Source organism: Solanum pennellii, chromosome 3 (assembly GCF_001406875.1).
Source record: "Solanum pennellii chromosome 3, SPENNV200".
Taxonomy (NCBI): domain Eukaryota; kingdom Viridiplantae; phylum Streptophyta; class Magnoliopsida; order Solanales; family Solanaceae; genus Solanum; species Solanum pennellii.
This window is the reverse complement of record NC_028639.1, coordinates 67131326-67143870: the sequence shown is the minus strand read 5'-3', so window position 1 is coordinate 67143870 and position 12545 is coordinate 67131326. Positions and strand designations below refer to the sequence as shown.

Below are 12545 nucleotides of genomic sequence, written 5' to 3'. Positions count from 1 at the left end.
AATAGTATTAAATAATATTAGTATTTACTGTGTACTAATCCTAGTCCTATTAGGATTAGTACTCCTTAATCCTAGTCCTATTAGGATTAGTACTCCTTCCTATATCTCCTATATATATCTCCCATGTATTCCCTTATTAGGTTAACACTTCAATACAATCAATATTCCTTCATCCTTAAATATGGCTCAAAACGTCCTCTGCTAGTTTTTTAACATAAAAATACAATCGGTATAAATTTTTGTAACTCAAACATATCTCTAAATGAATAGACTGCACATTTTTAAAAATAAGTATTTTTAATTCATTATAAATGTATATATTATGATCAATTGATCAAATTTTTGAAAGAAAAAGAACATGAAGATCGAAATTTCTTACTTGAAAATTGGTTAGACCTTCAATTCCAAATTGAATTAAACAGTTGACTACTATGTCTAATCAAGTCTTTTTTTTATAAAAAAAAAATGAAGGTAAAAAATCACAATAATTGAATTTTATGTCCAAATGTTATTATATCTCAAAAATTTTGCAAGGTCATTTGAAATTATTTTTATAGGTAATAAATTAATAATATAACATGACTCGCAAGTCCTTCGCTATTTTTTTTTAGCTAAAAATACACTTTATATTTTATTTTATTTTTATTATGAATATATCTCTAAAATTATTAGAACATATGATAAGGTAAAATTTGAGAGTTTAATATAATATCCATTGATCACTCCTTTTATCTTGTCATCGTAGCTTTTGCATGAAGATGATTCTGAAAGTTTTCTAATGAAGCACAAGATATTGATTATTTTTACTTCATTCTATATGTATACATTATGAGCATTTTGATCAAGTGTTTTTAAACAAAAAGAATATGAAGATCACTTTTTTTTTAGTTGTTTAGATCTTCGATTTAAAATTGAATTAAACAATTGAATACAATTGAAATATAATAACAAAATTGTATGTCCATACTGGTACTAAATCTCATGAATTTTATAAAGACGTTGATATTATTTTTTTTATACGAAATAAAGGATCAATAATATTCTTAACGTATTTAATAGGACTCGCAAATATACTTTCACTAGTTTTTAAAGCTAAAAATACACTTGATATTTTCTTTACTCAAATATATTTTCATTATACTTGCGCACGCACTTTTTGCAGAGATATGGCACAACCATTGCACAGTTAAAAAAATACAAGTGTTTTTACTTCATTTAGATGTATACATCATGAGTATTTTGATCAAGTTTTTTTTAAAAAATATAATACGAAGATCGGAATTTTTTTACATATCTTTTTGTTATCCTCTCTCCCCTATTCCAGATCTCGCTTGCCTCTCTCACTTTTACATAAACACAACTACATATATTTTTGTTCTATACACTTATGATTATATAAATACAGATCTTTTATTGTCCAATTTTCTTTCGATTTTCTCTCTTTTTTCTCTTTATACAAATATATATTATACAAATTAATTCTTTTGTATATGCCTACCGAAACAAATTATACAAATTAGTTAATACATTAATGGGCCTAATTTATATTGTGAATGTAAGTTGGTTTTTGGCCCACGTAAAAGGACATAGGGCTTTTACTAGATTCCTCTTAACCCATAACTTTAGCCCACTGCCTAAAACTGACCCGATCCCTCTACGTCTTCCTCACAGCAGCGAGACCCAGAACCCCCACCGGGCGCGTCCTTCTTCTCCAACAGTGTACAACGGAAATAGCGTACGCGTTTCTTCCCCAGACGCATCAGTCCGGCAAAAAACGCGACTCTGACCCGTCAACATCAGCCACAAAGCAAACGGCGATACGACAGTAAACGGCGTACTATACACGTCGTCTTCCTCGCCTCAACAGTACAACAGTACGCCCTCACGTCCCCTTTTCCCTCCTTTTTTTCAGAACTTCCCATCCCCTTCATTGTTGCTTCGAAAATAGCAGAAGAATTCAAAAAAATAAAAATTACAAACGGATTCCCCCCAAATCGAACAAGCTTCTCCTATAAATGGCCTCATCTCTTCCCAATTAAGGAAACGTTTTTGAGGATTGGAGAAGTTGGGGACAATAGATTTTTACGATAAACTAAGATCTTGTTTTTCTTTGGTATCGATTCTTTGCTTGCTCGAGTTAACCTCACTTGTCATCATCGTCTCAGTCTTGCTGCTCCGGAAGAGGTTATCTCTTTTCCTTTCTTTTATTTTCTGTTGTAGAGCTAAATTTCTGAAGATAGCAGTATTTTTTGTGTGTTTGAGATTACATAGTAAGGATGTGGTTTTCGTTGTTGCAACATGTCATATCATTTCTCTTGACAATTTGTTACGTCTCTTATCATGGCTTGAGTATTTCAACGTGTTAATATTCTCTGTTCGAACTCGGAACGCATTTTAGTTTAAGTTTTCTGCAACGCCTTCTATCACATTCTTTTCTTAGTGGAGTCCTTTGTGTATGAGTTCCTTGCTTGCGTTTGCGCTCTCCATCCATTTGATTGAATCTGATTGTTGATTATATGGGTTTCAAAAATGATGTTTAACTTCGTATTTCTCGCGAGTCTACTCATTTGAGTCGACTGATGTTAAATTTTGGAAATTATTTGGCATTCTTTTTCTTCTGTTCGTGCCATTGTCTTATAAACATTAGTAGTATTAGTTTCAATAGTAATATTAGTTTCAACTCTTTGTCAGATTTGTTGTATTACTTGAAAATATTTGTTCAGTAAATGATACACTCTGCCTCAATTATTGTTTGTAAGGTTCACTTCATGTTCACTTGGTGTGGATTCATATCTTAGCTTGTCATGTTTCAATTTCTTTTGGCTACCTTGTTGTGTAGTTTTCTTTCAACACTCATGTAATTACATCCTATTTTGTTTGTTGGAAACTCTTGGATTTAGCCCCCTTGAAATGCAAATTGTATTTGTTTATTTCTTTTTTAACCGGAGAATTACTTTCGATATAAGAGGTAATTTTAAGCGATTGTTTAAGTTTACGATTTGCCAAGTAAATACAATGATTTGTTTTCAAGCAAAAGCTGCAGTAACCATCTGTTTGCATCTGAAGTAGCCATACTTAAAGCTCTGTTAAACAGCGATCGAACATTTGATCAATTTTAAATGAAGCCACTCTTTGGACATTTTTACATAAAGTACTGTTAAACAGTGAGGTTTCGCCGTTCCAATAAGGTTCCAACGATTTTCAATTCTATTTACGTTATACTACGATCTGTATCTGTTTTGTAATTTAATTGGAATTAGGTTTGTTGTAATTCATAGGGGAAAGATTAAATTGAGTGAAGAATTTTCGGGGAAAAATGGATAAGGAGCAAGTGGAGCAATTGAAGATTCAAATGAAGCAATGGGTAAATGAAGCTGAAAAATTCATCAATGATATACCTCCTGTTCAACTGTATGTTGCTGTTGGAGTTGTATTATCCACTCTCATTTTGTTGTTAATCAGTAAGCTCTTAAAACTTCGCTTGGGGTTAGAGATTTCATTTGGTTTCTCAATTCTCATGTGTGTGTCGAATTTGTTTGAATTTTCGGATTTCTGAGTTTGACATGGAAAATTGAAGGACCTTTGTCTGGTAGCAAAATGTTGATTACATAGCTCAGTCAGCATATCTTAGTCAAGCTACAAAAATAGAGCTCTTTCTGTTAGTCATTTGCACTTCAGTTCCAAATTTGTTGCGATTGGTTATATGAATCTTCTGTTGACATTGAGCAATCAGCATATAACTTTGCTTATTTTTCTAGAAAATAATTTTCTTTTTGCAAGCCATCAACCTACAATACTTTCTCATCATTTGTTAGAATTGGGGTTTCAATAGCTGATTTAGGACTTGTTTTTTTCTTTACTTATATGTAAAGAAGAGATAATTGAATGAATCATTAAGCATGTTTTGTAGTATACTCTTACTATTTTGGCAGAAACCAAAAGTATCATTAAGAATAGCAACAACAATAACATTCTCGTGTAATACCACAAGTGAGGTCTGGGAACTGTAAGGTGTATGCAGACCTTACCCCTATTTTTGTGGGGTAGAAAGACTGTTTCCGATAGGAAAATTATCATTAGGAATATTTTTATTAAAATAATAATAACTATGTCTTGATTTCCTGAACATGTTGGGATCGGATATATGATATCTAATGGTTCATGTTGCTCCTTTTAAGATCATTTCAATGCAATTTTCTTCAAAACAAAACTAAAAATAAAAGACTATTGAAGTTCTCTGTTTTTCTACTGGCATGTATATCTCTGGCCGGACTAAAAGACTCCTAGAAAGCAATGGATTAAATATACATTTAAATATGATTAAAACATCCTAATGTATTGGTATCACCAATTTTAATCTTTTTCTTTTAGTTGCCCTACTTTTCACTAAGCATGTATGGGTTCCAAAAGATTACAGGTCCTCCAGTACAACTTCTTTACATGTGATTTTGGGTTTAATTCGTCCCTCTGAAACCTACTCACTATGGTTTAACACCTTGGGTCATGTATATTTGGAGGTCAACTTGGGACATGAGCTCGCAACCGTTTGTAGGACTTTTGCTTTCACTTTGGTGTACATATCCTTAAAACACAAGACTCCTGTAGTATTTCTCTATTTTAACCATTCTACTTGAATATATGTGTTACATCTTCACGCATCAAACCGTTTTTCTCGAATATCTCAAGAAATTTATACAAAGTCGAATATCATTATAAAAATGGAGGATATTGGAAACACAATTATGATGAGTCCTATTTTATACCTTTTTTTTTAAAAAAAAAATTCCCATATCTCATGTAGCTTAAACCTCCCACATGATGAGTCCTATTTTATACTGCTAGTAACAAAATTCAGTAAGCGTTTTTTTCTCTCTTTTCCTTCGGACTCTACTTGGTAGTATTACACTAGGTATGTTGGCGTTGTTTTCTTCTCTCTTTTTTTTTTCCACATGGTATTGGAGTTTGTTACTCACAAGCGAGTGGTTATATGCCATCTGTCTGCCCAATTTTTTTTTCTGTTGACGAGTGCATTATTTCTCTCTTTCGGGTGATTATTTTAGGGTGTCTTTTTGGGGATCATTCAGTGACACCATCTTGCCTTAGCATTCTTCTGACAATTTTTCAGCATTCCTGGAAAAATCTTCTCCTCTTCTTGTTCTCTATGATATTACCGTCTCGACAATTTTGATAGAATTCACTCAATTCAGTAGCTTTACCTATAGGTGATAGGCCTTAAGCTGCTTGTTCGTCTTGAATTTCTTGTTTTCATAGGTTTAATGAAGCAAAGTATGACTATTGTAAATGTCTCTTTCTAATGACCGTTGTGGCGGCCCTCTCTTACTTCTATTGATCATTCGAGCGGCATTATTATAATGTGTTACGTAATTGCTCCCGATGCACCTCCTTTTGTGATCATCCTGATGGGCTGACTCTTATTGCCGTGTTTAAAATCGTTCTTACAGTTTTCAAATAAACGATTCATTGCGCCCCTTGATGATGAATCTAAGGTCAGTTCCTCCTCTAAATATTGAATTCTCTATCAGAATTTATGGGAACATATTTTCATTTTTATTTTTTCTTTATGGTGTCAAGGTTTGAGTATGGAGTCATTTGTTTGAACATTGAATTTCCAATCACTTGTTCTCAAAAGATCTTTTCTCCCTTCTTTAATTCTCTTCAAATAGATCGAGACCTAATTATTGTGTCCTTTGAGTTTTGAACTTTTAGTCATCTTCCCAAGGAGAATATTCTTCCCCTTCCCCTTTTTATAAGGTTAAACAATTTTATACGTAGTGGAATAATCTTCCTCACACAAGCAGTATATCGAAAGAAGAGGATCTGCCGCATAAGACACAATCTTCTATACAATTTGGAGTTTCATGGGTGCACCTAAAGAAGCTAGAAATGAGAGGTTATTCCTCAAATATAATAATCATTCTCCCCCGAGCTAGCGGGGCAACACCCTGTTCTGTTTCTTTCCTTCCGAAGGACCAGCATGAATGCTAGCGGGGCAGCATCCTGGGCTCCAATTTCTCTTCTTAGAAGTCCTCCTCCTTTTAATTGAAGTTCCAGTTGTTGTTCTGGAAACTTTTCTGGGCGTCATTCTTCAGCAACCAATTTGAGCCATGCTGATGTTTTGCTGGGTATTTATGTGTGTCCTTTTCCAGTGATTGAAAACAGATTCTTTTCTGTTTTAATGCGAGAAACTTTCTTTCTATGTACTGGGTGCTTTTCAGGAGAGAAATTGCTGACCACTTTTCTTCTGGGTGGTTTTTCAGTTTTCTGGTGTATTATTCACTTGTCTGTTTGATGTTCCATTTCTTTTTAGTGTTTTGTATTTCAGAATAAGTAAACTCAAATTGTTACTCAGCTCTGGTTTTAAGTGGTGGGTTAAAAGCAAAGGAATTGAATAATTATGTACAATATTCTTAACGATTATGTTTTTGTTCAAAGTTGAGAATCATTATGCTAATTATTAAAGTATTCATAGTGAGCATGTCATAATTAAACATACTCAATTATTTATAAAACAAAAACATCATATTCCATGAAGTTACAGATATCTTTCATGAAGAGCCTTCTTGTATGTTGATAAGAACCAAATTTAATAAGAGTTTTTCTTTTCTAATTTTCTTTACAGAATGGCTAGTAATTTACATTTGAGAAGTGAATTTCATTTGTCTATGAGTGTGCCGTTGGATGTGTTAGTTGGTATGACATATACTGGGCATGAATAGTGGCGCTCATTGTTAACCGGTTCGAAAGGGTTCCCTAATGCTGGAGGGAGTTTCCTCACTTAGTGATCGGTCTGCTAGTTCACACAAATATGTAGAAGTTATAGAAAACGAGCTACATGCAGGGAAACCTGCAAGCTTGGCTTTACTGGATAGATTAGCAGTAAGCTTGGCTAGAATGAATTGCTTACCAAGCGCGAAGGAAAGGGCCTTCACCACTTAGCCATATGCGGGGGAACTTGCACGTGCGGTTAGAGCTAGTAGGAGCCATCTAAAACTATCTACCCCAAACTAAAGAACTGAATTACCTTTTACAGGTATCATTTCAGTTGAGCTGGGAACTTCTGTTTACCGATGCAAACAATGGGAGTTTTAATGGTTATAAGCTGCTCACACAATAAATTTAGAACCCATTCGTTAGCACTTAAAGTCATGGTTCTAAGGTCCAGAACTAGATATAAAATCCTGGCTCCGCCTCTGGCACTAGTTCAATTGGAACTGCTGTGGTATACTTGTGTAGTTGTTGTAACTTACCGGAGAACATAAAGAAAAAAGATGTTTTTCCTTGCCCACCGATTTCAAGGGAAGAATGTAAATGTTTTTAGGCTTAGTGGGCTCTTTATGTAAATGTTTTTAGGCTTAGTGGGCTCTTTATGTAAATGTTTTTAGGCTTAGTGGGCTCTTTATGTAAATGTTTTTAGGCTTAGTGGGCTCTTTATGTAAATGTTTTTAGGCTTAGTGGGCTCTTTCTATCATTTTCTTGTCTTCTTTTGTCCTCTTTAATGCCACACATTTTTGTAATTTCTATATCACTCTTCTGTTCACTATGATGATTCTCAATGAATGACTTAATGTATTAGTTTTAGATTGTTTGCTCATCTATTTTGACTTTCTTTGGAGGCCAAAATTTGAAGATTTTCCTTTTGTTTACTTCTTTGCCTGCAGTTCGCTTGTTCAAAGGTACAGCATCTAACACCATTGTACTCACTGGGCTAAGTGGAAGCGGCAAAACATATCTTTTTTACCAGGTAACTCTCTGACATGTGACCTATATAATCTTTTCAAAGTTAAATTGTTCTGATCTTGATGTGCTGGCATATACTAGCTTAGAGATGGTTCAGCCCATCAGGGTACCGTGACGTCAATGGAACCAAATGAAGGCAGTTTTATACTACACTCTGAAGAAGACAAGGTAATGAACATTGTCTTATCTTGTTTCCCCTTTTCCGCCCTACCATTTTGCATGCATCCTTGTGATCTATACCTTTAGAAGGGAAAGATGGATCTTATTAATTGCTGATGGTCTATCAGTTTTTTCTTTGGTAATTGATTTACTGTATTCCTTCATCTGTGAATGGAATTTCACATTACATACGACTTGTTTTGGTTTTGCTGCAGAAAGGGAAATTGAAGCCTGTTCATGTTGTTGATGTCCCTGGGCACTCTCGTCTTAGGCCGAAACTAGATGATTTCCTGCCTCAAGCAGCTGGCGTCGTGTTTGTGGTGGATTCGGTGGAATTTTTACCAAACTGCCGTCCTGCTTCAGAGTACTGATCATTTGTTGCTGCTTATACTTTACATTGGCAGTTGTTAATTTGTATTGGTATCTCACAGCGGAATTTTACATTGTATAATTCCTCTTGCATGAAGGTACTTATATGAGATCTTGACAAAGGCAAGTGTGGTCAAGAAAAAAGTTCCAGTACTCCTCCTTTGCAACAAGGTTGACAAAGTAACTGCACATACAACAGAATTCATCAGAAAACAGCTGGAGAAAGAAATGTAAGAGTACACTGTACATGCATTTATTATGGAACTAACACCAATTTCTTTGTATACGTACATATAAAGGCAGAACCGCCTTCTGAAGAGTTGAAATTTACCTCTCCACGGTGGAATACTGTGTTGCATGCTTTATTCTCCTTTTGGTAATATACAGCAACACTCTTTATATACTGTTGGTAATATCATTAAACAAGCTTACGCCTAGAAAACCTTCCCAAACATGAAATCTTGTTGCATGCTTTATTTGCTAATATACTTGGTGGCTCACTGAATCATAACCACTGCAAAAACATCAAAACTGAAGTGCTATCTCTTGTGTTCTGCTTTATAACTAGTTTGTTTTCTTATTGATCCAGCGACAAGCTTCGTACATCAAGAACTGCCGTGTCTGATGCAGATATTTCTAATGAATATACGCTTGGTGTACCTGGAGAACCATTTGCTTTTTCTCAATGCCATAACAGAGTAATTGTTGCTGAAGCTTCTGGTCTAACCGGTGAGATTTCTCAGCTGGAGAAGTTCATTAGGGAGAATGTGAAACCTTGATTATGGTATTTCAAGCAAACGGGGGCCCCTTTTTATTTCCTTCTCTTTTATTTTTGGTCCGGGAAGCTGAAAATACTATCAGATAGATGGGAAAAAACATCAACTTGGGGAACATTTTCGAAGTAGGGATAGGAATTTGAAGAGTTCTCCTTATGTTCTATTGGCAATCCCCACCTAAACATTATGTTTGTTGTGCCTAGAGTATCTTGTCAGTGGATTTGATTACTTCCCTTTATTTTTGTGCTGGTTGCTCTTCATGGCAAAGGACATTCCTGTGCATAATTTTTCTTCATTGAATTCCTTTTTCTCCATGTGTTGCTAGCGACATTGAAGATGTTCTTTTTTGTGTGCTTCTGATACATTTGAACTATTGGAGATGTCAAATAGCACTTCTTTTAAAAACCAAGAAATGCTCTAACACTATTTGGCATATGGTTTGAAACTTGGTGGATAATGAGTTCCAAAGAGTGCATTTTTTCTGCCAAGATTTGCATCCTTCATCGATATATTGATGAGCGATGTGTGAAGATAATATTTCTTGACAATTGAACACTTATCTTATTGTTGACTCTTTCTTTGTTTACACCTCGATTATTCTATTAAGTACTTAATATCTCCATTGTGTAGAAGAATGTTTAGAATTTTTGAATGTTGTCTTTCGTTTCCCATTAGAAGTTTGGCTGTTTGAATTGTGCATTGTAATTTCTGTTAAAGGGAGAAACAACTCCCCACTAAAATCTCATTTATGTATCCACTTATTTAGTCTTAAGTAAGTTTAAATGTCTACTTAGATGCTAATTTAGGTTAAATTAAATGATACATTTATGTTTTAATGCCTTTTTAACCTTTTCTAAAAGAGGCTTCACATATTTTCCCCTTGGAATAGACTTCAGTAGTTTGCAACACAAACTGAAAATAATAGACAATATGAAGGTAACTTACTCCTGGAGATTCAAGCAACAATTACATACGAGGTTTGGAGAGGGTGGTCTATATGCAACAAGGTTATTTACGAGGTTTGGAGAGGGTGGTCTATATGCAACAAGGTTATTTACGAGGTTTGGAGAGGGTGGTCTATATGCAACAAGGTTATTTTTGATATCCTTGACTCAAGCAGAACATATCAAAATATGGAAAGGATATACAAAGGAGATCCAAGAATGTGGAAGTAAAAATCATTTATCTGAGCAACATTAAGAATTTAAAAGAAAAAAAAGACATTATGGTTTAAGAATCACTAGTGTATAATAATGTTTTTTTTTGACTTGTTTAATGGTATTTGAACTCATTGTTCGTCTCCAAATACATCCATTTGAACAATCTTGCTAATCAATACTTCAATGCTATCACCAAGGCATATATACCATAGCAAGGGAGATGAACCACTCCAACCATCAAGGACCCACGCAATTACACATTTGGCAAAGAGCATGAAGCATAACGATAAGCACTTAACGAAGGTTTTAATCTTATTAATCATAAGGGTCTCAGTTGTTAAGTTCGTTTGTGCTTTTAGGTCTGAATCATAAATATTCAGATATTTAACCATTACACTCGCTTCATGTGTGTCACACTTTTTGCACAAATATCGCACAGCCATTGCACAGTTCAGAAAAAAAGAAATTTTTTACTTCATTATAGATTTATGCATTATGAGCATTTTGATCACAAGTTATTTGAAGAAATAGAATATGAAGATCAGAATATTACTTAAATATTGGTTAGTAGTAACATATTTTATTTAAAAAATATTAGTACATATAAATATGATTTATGATATGAAAAATTAGTTAATACATTAATGGACCTAATTTATATTGTGAACGTTAGTTGATTAAAAAAGTGCATTTGATATCCTCCAAAATTCTACCATGTTAGTCATTGTGTTAAATTGTTCGCTCAGTTACACTAATCTATGAATAGCTTTGTTAAACAATTTTCAAAATTCGACATTCAACGAAAAGAAGATACCAAAAACAAAAAGGCTCACGCATTTTATTACAGTACTAGAAAATCAAAACGCTGCAAAATTAAGCACTTAAAAGAGATACATACACATATATTAGATTATGATTAAAAAAACACAGAACTTAAAAGAGTAGTCCAGATTTATTAAAAATCTCAATCACGCATTCTACTAGTCTCCTTCTGGCCTGTTCTCTGTCCCATATGCCCCGCAGCTTCCTGCACCCTCCTCTTCGCATGCTCCATCTGCTCTCCAGCTGTTCCCCTCATTCTCCTCATATAATTAATCATCCACGATAACGACGATAACGCCGTTATCCCAAACGCACCGGACGTCAAAAATCCGGTAACGGCCAGTGCGATTGTCAGTGCCGCCGGGACTAAAACCGGACTGAAAATCAGGAAGACAGGAGTAGCGACGGCAAGTCCGATCAGAGTTCCGACGAGCGTAAGTCCGGCGAGGCAGAGGAGAGCTCCACCGACAGGGAAGAGAGTGACGACGGCAAGGATTTGAGATTTAGAAGGACCTTTTTGAGGAAGAAGGCTTTTGATAGCCTCCGTTGGGTGAATTTGTTGCTGCTGCTGCTGGGTACGGGAGTGTTGCTCAGCCATGGACGGTGGTGGAGAACGTCGAATTTGAATTTATTTAATAAAATAAAATTAATTGAAATGAATTGAGGATGAGAAAAAATGGAAGGAGGTGGGAGTGAATATAAAGGAAGAGGAGAATGGACGCGTGGAGAAGAGTGACAGATGTTGATGAGAAAGTTTGCATGAAAAAAATGGATTTATTATATTAGCAGAAAGAGAGATGAGTTTGAAAGTAAAGAGTCTGTTTTAGGATTTTGGCTTTTTCTCTGCTGTTGTGTTTTTTTGAGGGATTTTCGACACTTAAAAAAGGAAAACAATAATTAACACTTTTAGTCCCTTGAGTATAAATAAATTTAAACTTTGGTCATCGTGAATTAATATGTGCATTTGGATCTCTCTGACTTTCAATCTTCACAATTTTAATAAACTGTTAAGAATTAAACTATTGAATTATTCATGTACTTTGTTAAAAAATTTTAGTATAATTTGGATAAATTTCATATTGTTTTTCTTTTTTGAATTATATTTTTTTTTTAAAAAATTATGAATTTCGAATACATCAAATTACATTCAAATACAGAAGTGAAGATGTATCGAGAGGGGAGGGATGTATTAGAGAAAGAATAGGACATTCAAATACATCATTGGACTTCCAGATACATTAGCAGACATTCGGATACATAGGGAAAAGATACATCAGAGATAGGAGGGATGTATTCGAGAAGGGATAAAAATATATTAACAAGAGTAGAGCGATGAATTCGAGAGAATATTCTTGATTTTTTTAAAATGGTTGAAAATTTTAGAGATTATGTAAAATAAAATGTGTATTTAGATAGTTTTTCCAAAATTTTGTTGTTATTGTATGAGAAAAATTTAATACATTACTTATATGTTTCCTACTAAAAATATGGGCTAGTGAAT

At 34.3% G+C, this 12545-nt stretch overlaps 2 protein-coding genes across 6 annotated transcripts; one reads left to right on the top strand and one right to left on the bottom strand.

The window, feature by feature from the left end:
• Positions 1 to 1638: 1638 nt before the first annotated feature.
• LOC107015225 (signal recognition particle receptor subunit beta-like) lies at positions 1639 to 9617 on the top strand. 5 transcript variants are annotated; one of them, XM_015215425.2, is made up of 8 exons: positions 1640 to 1874; positions 2166 to 2184; positions 3279 to 3461; positions 7680 to 7762; positions 7840 to 7926; positions 8133 to 8281; positions 8385 to 8516; positions 8876 to 9617. In XM_015215425.2, the coding sequence occupies exons 3-8, from the start codon at positions 3317 to 3319 to the stop codon at positions 9063 to 9065; spliced, it is 786 nt and encodes a 261-aa protein (XP_015070911.1). In that variant the 5' UTR covers positions 1640 to 1874; positions 2166 to 2184; positions 3279 to 3316; the 3' UTR covers positions 9066 to 9617. The 5 variants fall into 5 exon arrangements, with proteins under 5 accessions (XP_027771566.1, XP_015070911.1, XP_015070910.1 ...); XM_015215424.2 differs by having other exon boundaries at positions 2138 to 2184; XM_027915764.1 differs by adding an exon at positions 3095 to 3188 and having other exon boundaries at positions 1640 to 2184.
• Positions 9618 to 11033: 1416 nt separating this feature from the next.
• On the bottom strand, positions 11034 to 11899 carry LOC107013802 (oleosin 18.2 kDa-like). The gene has a single exon (XM_015213678.2). The coding sequence runs from the start codon at positions 11640 to 11642 to the stop codon at positions 11187 to 11189; it is 456 nt and encodes a 151-aa protein (XP_015069164.1). The 5' UTR covers positions 11643 to 11899; the 3' UTR covers positions 11034 to 11186.
• Between the last annotated feature and the right edge of the window lie 646 nt (positions 11900 to 12545).